We start from the raw sequence: 13,150 nt of genomic DNA, 5'->3' as shown, positions 1-13,150 counted from the left end.
ATCAAGTATACAGATGCAAATTCCTGAGAATAAACAGGGCCTAAAATAGGACTCTCCCCCCCAGTTCTCCATTGCCCAGGAGATTCAGAAGAATTCCTTGGCACCAGCAGGATGAAATAATTCTAGAGTCAGACAATCAGAACTTCCAGATAAAAGAACTTCTTTTCCCAAAGGTTTTTCTGACCATGAAAGACAACCTGGAGAGGCAGAAGCTTGTCAAGTGGAGAGCACCTCCTTCTCCATTCAGTCCAAGTCCTTACCCTCACCCCCAAGCCCTAGCACCCAGAAATTCAGCAGGAGCATCATTCCATTCAAAGGTCTAACCTGGCTCAGTCTCTATCCATCCTCTTTTCTTTAGTTTCTCCTTCCCTTTCCTCTTTGCTTGCAGTCTTCTTCCTCCCTTCCCTCCTCTACTGCTCAAATTCCTGCATATTTGTCTAAAAACAAATTATTTTTTAGAGCTTCTGCAATTAAGGGCATCTTTTCCCACCTGACATATACGGTGGCTCTGACAATTGTGACCCGCTCTTATGAGATGCTATTTAAAACCCAGTGTGCAACCACAGTGATGCCCAACTCCCCAACAAGGCTGCGATGTGTCAAGTTACATAAACACACACGCTTTATTTTGGCTTGAAGCTTTTTCTGATAGACTTCAGAAGTATCAGCTCATTAGCAGGAAAAGAAAAATGCAGATTTATAAAATGTTTCTTGGATAATAATAAAGTTAGGGCCCCAGGGTAAAGCTGGATATGTTGGCTGAGAGACATTCAGAGTCAGCCCATCCCAAGACTTCTAGCCCCAGCTTCTTGGAGAGAGGAATGTTTTCTAGGTATTCTCTGGAGATGGCTGAGCCGCCTCGATCCCCTCCCACCCTCAAAGCACAGTGACAACAGTCAAAGGAGGGAAGGGAATTTTGATTTGCTTATTGTCTCCAGTGTCCCAGTCACTTTCATATATGGCATTTTTTTTTAAGCCCTTGTGACAATGTTGCCAGGGAAACTTCTTTGACCACATTGTACAGATGGAGAAACCGAGGCTGGGACAGGGCAGAGAATTTGCTCTAGCCACACAGCGGATAAGAAGCAGAGCTAGGATTCAAAATCACTTGAAAGACCACGCAACATGATGGTTGAGACCAGGGAGTATGGATTCAAGGCATCTGGTTTATATCATTGTCTGCTGCTGAGTGGAACCTGTGCAACTTTGAGAGAGTTACTTGCCCTCTCTGTTTCAATTTCCCCCTCTACTTTGTAGAGGAGGAGGGAACGTTACCTGCCTAAATGGTGGTTGTGAGTGGATGCATGTAGAACACTCAGCATTGCAAATATTCAAAAAGCGGCTATTTTCATCTCCTGTACTTTCGGTAACCTCGTCCTGAATCTCTGCCAGGTTCTTGGGCCTGACCTCTTAACCACACTTGGTGCCTCTTAATAAAATGGAATTACTGCAGTTCAAGCCCAAGCTTCTCAATTAGTGGAACTCAAGAGCTGTGCTCCTGAAATACATCCTCCGCCTGCTGCTTCTGCCTCGCGCTGATGAAAAGCTGCCGCTGCCCAGAGCAAGCCGAGAGAAAGGGCACAATATCCCCTTTATGAAAACCCAGCAGGCGGGTGCAAAATGAAGATAACCACTCCCTACCCTCTTTCCAAAGCTGAAGATATCTCATTATCTGAAACCCCAGATAAACAGCAGAACCAGGATTGCAAGCGAGTGGCGAAAGGGCTGCGGAGGGCCAGCAAGGGACCGTAGGAGGAGTTATTCAGAGCTAGTGGCGTGATTCAGTGCTGGAATTAAGGGCGAAAAAGATGAGTCTGAGGCTGCTAACAGCTTCTGTAAGTTCTCACCTGCCCTGGACAGGACAGGGAGAGGCATGGAGCTGGGGCGGCTGGCTGCTCGCTGGGCCGAGGGAACCACACAGGCTTCCGGCCTTATCTCCTAGACATTTGCTGCCTGTGGGAGAGGCGGATTCCCTGGTACTCTGGAGGGTTTACTGACACATTCAAATGAAGCCCATAAAAGGCCCAACGCCAAGGAGATCTGTTAATGCCATTTTGCAATTTGGAAACCAGAGGACAGTGAGAGAAGACGCAGCCCGGGGTCACGGTCCCAGTCGCAGCCACTCCCAGCCATCTGTGAATGAGACCGGGACTTATTCTGGGTTGGAGGGCTCATGGGAGGGGGGGGGACTGCCCCTGGTGCTTCTTATCTGATTAAGTAGTGTGAAGTAGTGTGGCCCAGGGTTTGGCCTGTGGTCAGGACTCAGTGGACACTCACCACGGGTTGTTCTTGAGAATCCTTACAGCCGTCGGGCCCGAGAGTGAAGTCCCAGGCAGGTTGGTTTGGCACGCCTGGACTGTCTACGTTTGGAGCCCACTAGCCTGGCCTGCGAGGATTATCTCTAGAGAAAGGGCACGGAACAGTCCAAAGCCTGACTCGGTGGAAAACTTTCATTTCTTCTCGTCACACTTAATTCAAGATGATGGAACCAGTCAAAACTGGATTTGGGGCTGTGGGCACCCATCTGGTGGTGGGGGGGGGTTGCCTTTGCAATCTAGAAGAGCTGGTCAGAGAGGAAAGGGTTTCTGGCGAGGGAGAATACAATGACAGGCACTGTAGGATGAGTCTTGCATAGGAGCTGGGACCCTGGACAGTTCTGTGACTCTCTCCATAAAATGGAAGGAATGAAATTCTCCTGAGGCTGAAAGAAGCTAAAATAAGCAAGTGATTGGGCACAATGCACTTAGCATCGTAGGTGGCATATCGGGCCCTCAGTTAACAGGGGTCCTTCAGGCCCCTGCTGTGTGCCTGACGTCACCGGCCGAGTCTGTGGAGACCAGGGGTGCACACCCAGCCGTCGCAGAGCCCTCCTCTCACGAGTTCGTGCTGATTCCCTGGGTGTAAAGGAATCTTCCTCTTCTGCTTCCTCACCTTCCTGGCAGGAGGAGAGGAAGAATCTGCAACCCCAGGGAAGAGCAAGAGAGAGCAGACAAGAAACCGGAAGCTGCAGGAGAAGCTATGGGAGAACTGCCAGGGCTGGTGGGGTGGGCTGGGGGAGGCAGCAGCCGCTGGGCCCGTTCTTAAACAGGTCAATGCGGTGGAGGCCGTGAAAGTGAGAGGACGCCCTCAACCATGAAATCGTGTCTGACTCACACAGTCTCCATGGGAGCTGATGGATAGTGACTTGATGACTTCGGAGTGGGTGTGACAAAGTCAATCTCATCTTGGTTATTACAGCTATGGTCAATGGGGCTGTTTTAGCCAAGGGCTGTGGCATTCCTGTCACTTGGAACTACCTCATCCGAGCCTGAAAATGCTTAGCACGGTCTGGAAACTATCTCCCTGTTACCAAGGGATCTTGCATTTGTGTGTATGAGCGTGTATGTGCATGTATGTGTGTACAAAGGGGGAGAAGGATGGAGTGCAAAAGAAAACTTTATTCCACATTACACACTTATTAATAGATCTACTATGTAGCAACCACTGTTCAAGATGTTGGGAAGATACAATGGTGAGCAGGGCACTCCCTGCCTGCATGGCGCTTATGCTCTTTAAGGAATTATCTTGGTAGACATAGTCAAATCTTCCTTCCTTCTTTCTTCCCTCCCTCCCTCCCTTCCTCCAATTCTTTCTTTCTTCCCTACTTCCTTCTTTTACTCATTCATTCATTTGATAAATATCCTGGAGTCAGATTGGATCCTTAACTTATTAGTTAATGCAAACTTGGACAAATTTCTTAAGCTCCAGTTCCCTCTTCTCTAAAATGTAGATAAGACTAGTACCTACTCCCAAGAGAGCCTCTTTTATTGCTCAGATGTGGCCTCTCTCTCCAGCCAACACAACAAGCAAACTCACGACCCTCCCCCTGTCTATGTGGGACATGACTCCCAGGGGTGTGGACCTTCCTGGCAACGTGGGACAGAAATCCTAGAATGAGCTGAGACTGAGCATCAAGGGATTGAGAAAAACTTCTCGAGCAAAAGGGGGAAGAGAGAAATGAGACAAAATAAAGAGTCAATGGCTGAGAGATTCCAAACAGAGTCGAGAGGTTATCCTGGAGGTTATTCTTATGCATTAAGTAGATATCACCTTGTTATCCAAGATGGAATGGAGAGGCTGGAGGGAGCTGCGTGAAAATGTAGAGCTGTGTTCCAGTAGCCATGTTTCCATGATGATTGTATAATGATACAGCTTTCACACTGTGAATGCGTGATTGTGAAAACCTTATGTCTGATGCTCCTTTTATCTACCTTGTCAACAGATGAGTAGAACATATGGAATAAAAATAAATAATAGGGGGAACAAATGTTAAAATTAAAAAAAAGAAAAAGAATAGTACCCACCAGCAGGATAAGCTGTGTCAGGATATGGAGCTGAGAGATGGTGGGAAGCTGAATTCGAGAATGTACTTGACTACAGCCTGAGAGCCTGGAGGCTGAGAATGGTGGATGGGGAGCCAGTGCAGGCCTGAGTGCTGGGTCTGTACCCTGGTAATCTGACAGTGTGTGTGCCTCTGAGGTTGATAGGTAGTGTGCACGGGGCCAGACAAGGTCGTCCCCAGTGCGTATCCAGGCTACATATTGTACAACGCCGTACCTGGGGATGTAGGGGGGGAGCGGAGAGTTATTAAATGTTCTGTCTGAAGGCTATGAGTCTTCTGGGGGTCTGGAAGCTGGCCCTTCCCCTGGAGAATGTGGCTGAGTCTCCTCAACTACATCCTGACCACACTGACTCCCTCCTGTATCCTCCAGATGAGGGAAGTTTATTTGATTTATTCAAGTGGCTTCTGAGTCTGGTCTTTCCATCGGTCTGTGCCGACTGTTGACATTTGTCCATAAGTGGTTGGACTCCCGGGCTTGATGGGAAAATTCAATACAATCACAGTCAAGGGCTTAGAGGGCTGCCTGGCCCAGAGCTGGAACTTAATAAATGTGCACTAATATTGTTATTAAGCTCTCCCGGTGCTCTAGGCATGTGCCAGATGCTGGGGATAATGTGCCAGATGCTGGGGATAATGCTCGTGCCCAAGCATACACACACACACACACACACACACACACACACACACACACACACACAATGCAAGGTCAATAAATGCAAAGCTACAGCCATTGTTCCGCCTCTTATTTGCAGCAAAAGCAACTTCTGGCCACGGAACTGCATATGCTCATTTGGAGGCATCCCTTTAGTACTTTGAAGGAAAACTTAGGTTCTCTGTGTTCTTTCCTTTTGCAACAAGGGGAGTGAGGGATTGTTCCTGAACTCTCAGGTATTGGTTAAGCTTATTCCCAAGCAAAAGGGAGGAGGTTTCTTATCCAGAAGGTGGAGGTGTTCTAGAACCTTCCTCTGAGTGCTCCTGTGAGAAGAGATTGTGCACCATTTAACACAGGCTCTAGCACATGCAAAGAGCCTAATAAATGGTAGCTGTTGATATTGTGGTCCATCTTATGGGGTGAGAGAGAAGTTCATACATCTAATAGTAAGAACATGGGTTTTGAGGGCCGGAAGAGCTAGGTCTGAATTTGAACTTGTCTGTTTATTATTAGCTGGGAGGCCCTGGGCAGGTTTTTTTTTAGTGTCTTTGAACCTCAGTCTCTTCTGCAAAGTGGGGTAATCATAAAACCAGTCCCACGGCGTTGTGAGAAATCAGTGACATGGACAAAAGTGCGTAATCTATGCCTGGAAGACATGACGTTACTGCTGCTTTAGGGAGACTGGGTTGGGAGCTGACAGACAGTGCAGGGCATTTCCAGCCAGCTCACCTTTTAAAGTCTGTTTTTGCTTTGTTTTGTTTTAAAACTCTTGCTGCTCATCTGCTAGAGCCCAATTTTTTAAACTGCAGTCTCTTTCAAAAGACTACCTACCTGTAATTCCTCAATAATCCTGTGTCCTGTAGATAATGAACTTCTGAGTTATGTGATGCTGGGGTGCTAATGACCCCAAGAGATGGATATTATTATTTTCCCCTATTTGACAAATAGGGACACTGAAACTCAGAGAGGTTAAGTAACCTGCCCAAGGTCACACAGCTCTTTCTGGGCTATCTAAGCCTAGAGGGTGCGTGTGCTCTGAACCACCACGGCACTGGGTACCATCTCTGGATCCCCCTTTCTCTTTCTCTCTTTCTCCTTCTTCCTCTTTCTACGGATAACATAGGAAGAGCTTGGGCTCTGGAGTCAGACTGGCCTGAATTCAATCCCAGCTTCAATGTCCGTTTAAAATGAGATAACCATACCTACTCCTCTAGGAGGTTGTATGCATCAAATAGGAAAATGCAGAGTATATCATGCCTTTATCCCAGTGCCTGGCACCCAGGGACGTCCTCCCCCCACCTCTTCCTCTCCTCTGCCGCTTCCCCACTGCACCGGCACTCACATAAACCTGAGCTCAGACTCCCGTCGGACCAAGACTTCCCGGAGACGCTGGATTTTCGCCATCTCAAGCTCGATCTCCTCTGGCATCATGGTCGTTTCTGCCATGGAGATGATGTCCAGCTGGCCTGCACGGAAGACACGAAATGCAGGGGTCAAGACCACATAGCTGCAGCCAGGGCGAGGGGTCGGCCTGGCATGCACCAGTTTTCAAGCATTCCCGTGGGATGGACCCCATCGTCGTCCTAGCGGCCAGCGCCCCCCACCCCCACCCTTCGGGGCACACCGACCGGGGCCTGGGCTGCCAATGTGTACTTGTGAGCGGGCCCTTTGGAAACTGGAAAGCATGTTTTCCATGGAAACCCTGTTATAGCGGCAAGCAGAGGCTCAGCAGAGTCACCAAAACCTTGTTTGAGGCACAGCATTGTCAGTCCTTGCTGGTGCCTGGTTTCTGAGTTTCTCCTTCCCTCCACCACGGTCACTTCACCCTGTCCCAGCCTCCAAGACCTATAGCACCTCTAGGCCAAAGAAAGTTTTATAATTATTATTTGTTACGGGTTGAACTGTGCACCCCGCCCCCCCAAAATATGTCCTAGTCCTAACCCCTGCTACCTATAAATGTAACTTTGTTTGGAAATAGGGTCTTTGCAGATGAAGTCATGCTGGATTACGGTGGGTCTAATTATATGTATACATATATATATATATATAGACACATGCATGTATATATAAACCAGAGAGATTTCTTCTGAAATCTACAAATACAAATATATGTATGTATATACACACACATATACTATGACATATAATACCTTTAATATTTTGGTACACATTCTTCCTGTGTGTGTGTGTGTGTGTGTGTGTGTGTGTGTGTGTGTGTGTAACCATATATATTATCATATTGCCATATATAGAGAGACAAATTACACATCTATCTATGTATATTAGAAAAATGTTAATAGTATAAAATGTTAGTCTGTGCTAATATTTAGCATGTATATACACACACACGTATACATAGATGATCACAAAAATCTTGTTTTTATAATATAAAGTTAGGGTCACACTATTGTATAATCTGCCCTTTCACTTAACAGCACGTGGCGAGCACCTCTGCAGTCCTCAGATGTTATGCCACAGCAGCACTTTTTCAGGCTCACTTATCACATCAAGGTTTAGGAAGGCAGCCCGTGTTCCACAGGACAAATGCTGAAAATGGGAACACACCCTGGAGCGAGGCGTGGCATGCAGCAGGTTAATCACACTCCACGAACTGGCATTTTTACCTCCATCCTCTCCTGAGGATGGACGCAGCGGCACTGCTAGGCTCCAGGAGTTGAGATGAATGCTCAGCTTTGAATCAGGGCAGGAAATGGGGCTGAGATCTCTGTTGAGAAGTCTTGCTCATGGATGAAACATAGTCTAGACCTCAGAACAGAGATGAAATGGTAAGAATTCTTTCTTGGAGTGAGGACGCTGGGCTAGCCTCTGTGCCCTGTTCGTTATAAAACTTATCCCATTTAATCTGCACAACACCCGAGGCCAGGTATTGGTAACTAAGGCAGCAGGCCAAATGCAGCCCTCTCCCCAAATACGTAAAGCTGTATTGGGACCCAGCCACATCCATTCATTTGTTTTTTGTCAATGGCTACTTTCATGCTTGAGGGATTGTGATAAAAGACAGTATGATCTGCAAAGCTTCAAACATTTAATATCTGGTCCTTTACAGAAAAAGTTTGCCTACTCCAGCCCTAGGTGGTAGATATTATAATTCTTCCAAAAAAGATATGTTGAAGTCCTAGACCCTAGTTTCTCAAAATGTGAGCTTGTTTGGAGATAGGGTCCTTACAGATGGCATTGTTAAGACTACTGGAGTAGGGTATAAGGATGAATTGAATTTATCCTTATATGCCAGTTTGAATCTGTTGTGCACACCAGAAAAATCAAGTTCTTTATCCTCATTCAATATTGCTGGGTGGAAAAAAAAAATATTGCTGGGTGGGAGCTTTTTGAGTGTTTCCATGGAGATGTGACCCACTCAATTGTGGGTAGCATCTTTTGATTAGATGGTTTCCATGGAGATGGGTCTCCACCCATTCAAGGTGGGGTTGCTTACTAGAGCCCTTTAAGAGGGAACCATTCTGGAAAGAGCTTTAGAGCCACCAGAACCAACTGAGTCCACACAGCCAGAGACCTTTGGAGATGAAGAAAAACGCTACCAGGGGCTCTTCATGAAACAAGAATCCAGGAGAGAAAGCAAGCAGATGTTGCCATGTGCCCTCCCAGCTGAGAGAGAAACCTCGAACTTCATCAGCTTTCTTGAGTGAAGGTAACCTCTTACAGGTGCCTTAACTTGGACATTTTCACAGCCTTAGAACTGTAAACTTTCAACTTGATTAATCCCCCTCTGTAAAAGCCATTCCATTTCTGGAATATTGCAATCTAGCAGTTTACTAACTAGAACACCTTATAAGAAGAGGAGAAGAAACAGACAAGACAGAGAGAGAGACAGAAGATGGCTTTGTGAAGTCAGATGCGGAGATTAGAGTGATGCTGCCACAGGCCAAGGAACACCAAGGGTTGCTGGCCATGGCCAGAAGCCAGGAGAGAGGCAAAGGATAAACTGGAAGCATGGCCTGACCCACTCCTTGATTTTGGACTTGTAGCTTCCAGAACCGTGCGACAGTAAACTTCTTCTGTTTCAAGCCACTCAGTTTGTGGTCCTTTGTTATGGAAGCCCCAGGAAATGATGACATCCTACAACAATACTAGCTCACCTTTATTGAGATCTATCATGTATCAAAATCTGTACATTACCTTATTTAATTCTCCAAACAGCCTTGGGAGGTAAGTCCTGTTATCATTTCTATTAAACAAAGGAGGAAGTTGAGGTTCAGAGAAAGGAGTAAGTGGTGGGGCCAAAATTTAAAACCAGATTGTCCTACTCTAAAACCCTTGTTGTAATCAATCATATTCATTTAAGAACTACCTTTCCACACAAGAAACACCACCATTAGCATCACATCAGAGAAAATGAGTATACTGTATTGCATTGGATACATGGAGTAACTGTTCTCAAAGTTTTAGAAGGTATGGGGAGTGTCTTGGGAGCTTGTTAGAGAGCTAATCCCTACTGTCAGAGGTTAGGATTGGACAGGCCTGGGTTGGGAGTCCCGTCCTGGGCTGAGAAATGCTGGTAACAGGATACGAATCAAGGAAAATCACTCATGGTTGGTTTCTGCTCGGTCTAAACTTGTGCAATAGAAACCTTCTCGACACCATTTTTCAGCTAACAGGAAAGCTGCCAACGGGTGCCAATGAGTCATTCCATGAGGAAGAAAAATCATGGCAGGAGACAGGAGAAGGGTTTCATGTCAGGAAGCAAAGTCAGTCTCTGCTGCAGATTTCAAGCAGAGTTCTGGTGCTTTGTGGAGACCAGAGTCCCCTGGGCTCCAACTGCCATTGCTGTCAGTGGGCTTCCACGAGCTGAGTCACTTCTGGGGGAAGAGGCAGCTAAATCCATCTTTTTATCCCCAAATGTCACATCGGGGCGTGCATGCCTCTTGGGCAGCAGTGTCAGCAAGAGCTGAGCACTAGGGGGCACGACGGCAATGTACCAGGAGTTTTAATCATTTATGTTCACATTTTAAAGCCAGCCAGAGACAGGGCGGGTGGTGATGGTGATGAAGGCTGACAGTCGCCTAGAAACTTCGAATTTAAATACAGACTAGGAGGCTAAAACAGAGACGTCTTCTATAAACAGTCTTTTCCAACATCGGTTGTGGTATGAATTTAAGCCCAGGGAGCCCTGCCAGTCCCTGCTTTAGCTTCTGCTTCGTACCTTTATGCCCCTGGGATTCACCCCAGGACTCACTTAGATTGAGAATTTACCGTTACTCCTCCTAACTAGCCTGGGAAGGAGGTACTATCATCACCATCATCACCCCCTCTCTGCAAATTAATTAAATGAGGCTCACAGAGGTCATGGGGGACTTTAGGGTCACTCAACCAGTGAGGGACAGAACTGGGACTCAAACCCAGGACTGTCTGATGACAACACGTCCAAGTCAAAGCATTCTGGAAGAGCGTTCAAAGCTGCCATCACTGCATAGGATTCGCCACAGCCACCTGCTGTTCATACCATCATTTCCTATTTCTTTACATTGTCTTTTTTTTTTTTTTTTACTCAGATAAACCCTTCCAAAAAAGAAATTTTAGGACATCCATAAACGAAAAGTCACTACCCTTGGCATAATTATAAAGCACCCATAAAATAAATACAATGAAAACAAAACAACACCAGATACTGTTGCCTGCTCACAACTCAAACTGAAACCCTTACTTCTCCTTGCTAACAGAGGGGATCAGCAAGTTCTAGGTGGTGTCAAGGACAAACCAGGACCAAGCTGATCATTTCTTCTTGAAGTAATCAGAAAGGGGGGTGGCTGGTGGAGGGGGGAAAGGAAGAGGAACAAGAACTTTCCAGCCATGTAATTCAGTGTGGCTCGATGCTACATTTGCATACCATCCAGAAGCAACTCAAGACCATAAAAGGCCCCGCCCACCTCCTGGGGAAGCTGACGTAGACTGAAACCCCAGCCCTTTAGGCTGGAAGGGTCTTAGAGTTCATTTAGTTCTGCCTCACCTCTACATGGGAGAGGATGTGGAAGGACGTGACAGGTTGTGGTTCTGAGGGTGTCTGGACCAAGGGCAGAGGGTCCAAACTCTTGAATTCTCATTGGAAATTAAATGGGACTTCAAGCCTGAAGGAAAACTCTTCACCATATGTCAAGTCTTTTACCCCAAAATGAATCAGCTGTTTGGAGTAATTTTTCAACCCAGATCACATAGTAGGTAATTACATGGACCTGGACCTATTCCTTTCAGTCCCACAAATATTTATCAGGTGCTCAGCACGCTTAGCACATCCTTGGAAGGATAACCAAGAAAAGGGTCACAGTGCCTGTCTTTGTGGGGGTGGGGGGCAGAAGTGGGAAACTGGGGGGGGGGGGGAGTGTCAGCGTGGAGGGAGAATCCCTTTTCACCTAATATGCCCCTTTGTGTGATTTGAATTTTTAATAAACTTTCTATTTTTGGAATGATTTCCGATTTACAGGAAAGGTGCAAAGACAGTGCAGAGAGAACCCCTGCAGCACACCCAGACCTCACCATCGTTAGCATCTTACATTATCAAGAAACTGCTGTTTGTAATTTGACCATGGGCAGGTGTTTTCTATTCAGAACAACTGAGAAGGGCGGGGAAGGGCGAGAAAAGATCTGGTGTGTGCAGGCACTGCGGGAATTAGGTCTGTCCTGGAAGACAAGCAAGCAAAGGGGATAGCGGGCATGATTTTTGGGTCTCAAAATCTGTTCCTCCTCCTTGACCTTGGTCCCATCACTTGATGACTCAAGGCCTCAGTGTCTTCATCTGCAGTTTGAGCGCAATCATACCCATCTTAGGTAATTTATGTAATAAGTGCTATGCATATAGAGAGTTCTATGTAATATTTGCTGTTATTATTCATTTAACAAATCTGTATCAAGAACCTACTTTGTGCTAGATGCTGTTCTAAACCACGGGGATAGAACAGTGAATCAAATAGACTAAAACCCTAGAACTCGAAGAGCTGGCATTCTAGTGAGGAGCTCACACTGTGGGGAAGAAATGCGTCTTTACTGTTCTGCTGGGTCATCGGCTCACCAGCCACCTACTCCTGGGGGTAGATTTGGACAGACTCTGGTTCAAATTCGGGCTCTATCATTAAAGTTCTGTCTCCCTGAGCCTCAGTTACCTCTTCTGTAAAATGGGGAGACGAATCCCTTCAACTTTATGAGACAGTACTGTATATCAAGTACTTGGTTGCTTGAATAACAGCAGCCATGGTGTCATTATTACCATCACAATTTATTTCTCTGGAAGGTGCCAGACCAACACTGGGGAGGGAACAAAATCAGATTCATCAGGCTTCCGGTTATTTAGGCCACCCTCTGACGCTCCACTAACAGGCCCAGGCCTGGTTAGCTCTGAAGGGAGATTCTAGAGCGGGACCCCCCAGCTCTCCACTTGGAAGCTGGTCCTTTCGCTTGCCACTCTGAGTATATACACTGGAAATTCTCCCTGGTCCTGGCCCAATAAAGAATTGTAAGTGCTAGGGAATATGTCATCTGAGCCTCATTCCTGGAGAGCAGGTATCCTGATGCATTTCAAAGGCTCCTGGTGAAACCCCAGCCTATTATCATAAATCATTCATGTAGGAATAACCTTATTTTGTCCCCCCAAACGTCCCATTACAGGATGCACCAGGCATCTCGCCTTCTCGCTATACTGTGAATGTGATGGGAAACAGCCGGTTGATTTTAATGAGTCATTTCCCAGGAAGATGAAGTAACTTCTTTTAATTCAGAGGCTCCTGCCGGCTCTGTTCTCCTAGCTTTGTGTCAAGGAGGCTGCTGCTGGGTCCAGAGAATAAATATACCTTGGCTGCACAGCACCTTCCTATACATAATGTCTCTTTATACTCACAGGCACCTTGCAGGAAAGATTTTGCAGCTGAGGAACTTGACTTGCCTTGAAACGCTGGTTTCAGTCATTATTCTCTGTGTGTCCATGTGTCTGCATGGGGGTGAGCACATCTTTTTTGTTTCTCTGTCTATTTTCTCAGCTGCATCTGACATCTCCAAAAAGTCACAAAGATGATTTGAGAGAGCATATGATCAGCGGCAGGGTTAAGAATGAAGCACTGGAGTCAAGCAGGCTTGGGTTTAAATCCTGACTCTGC

General features: G+C 46.4%; 1 protein-coding gene across 1 annotated transcript in view; it reads right to left on the bottom strand.

The window, feature by feature from the left end:
• The window catches only part of BMERB1 (bMERB domain containing 1), a 195,783-nt gene that overhangs the window by 68,145 nt on the left and 114,488 nt on the right, over positions 1-13,150 (bottom strand). The window contains exon 2 of the mRNA XM_077141649.1: positions 6,376-6,499. Coding sequence (XP_076997764.1) covers positions 6,376-6,499 — 124 coding nt within the window. The remainder of the gene's footprint in view (positions 1-6,375; positions 6,500-13,150) is intronic.

The sequence above is a fragment of the Tamandua tetradactyla genome, chromosome 23 (genome assembly GCF_023851605.1).
Source record: "Tamandua tetradactyla isolate mTamTet1 chromosome 23, mTamTet1.pri, whole genome shotgun sequence".
NCBI lineage: Eukaryota > Metazoa > Chordata > Mammalia > Pilosa > Myrmecophagidae > Tamandua > Tamandua tetradactyla.
This window is presented reverse-complemented; position numbering and strand designations above follow the sequence as displayed.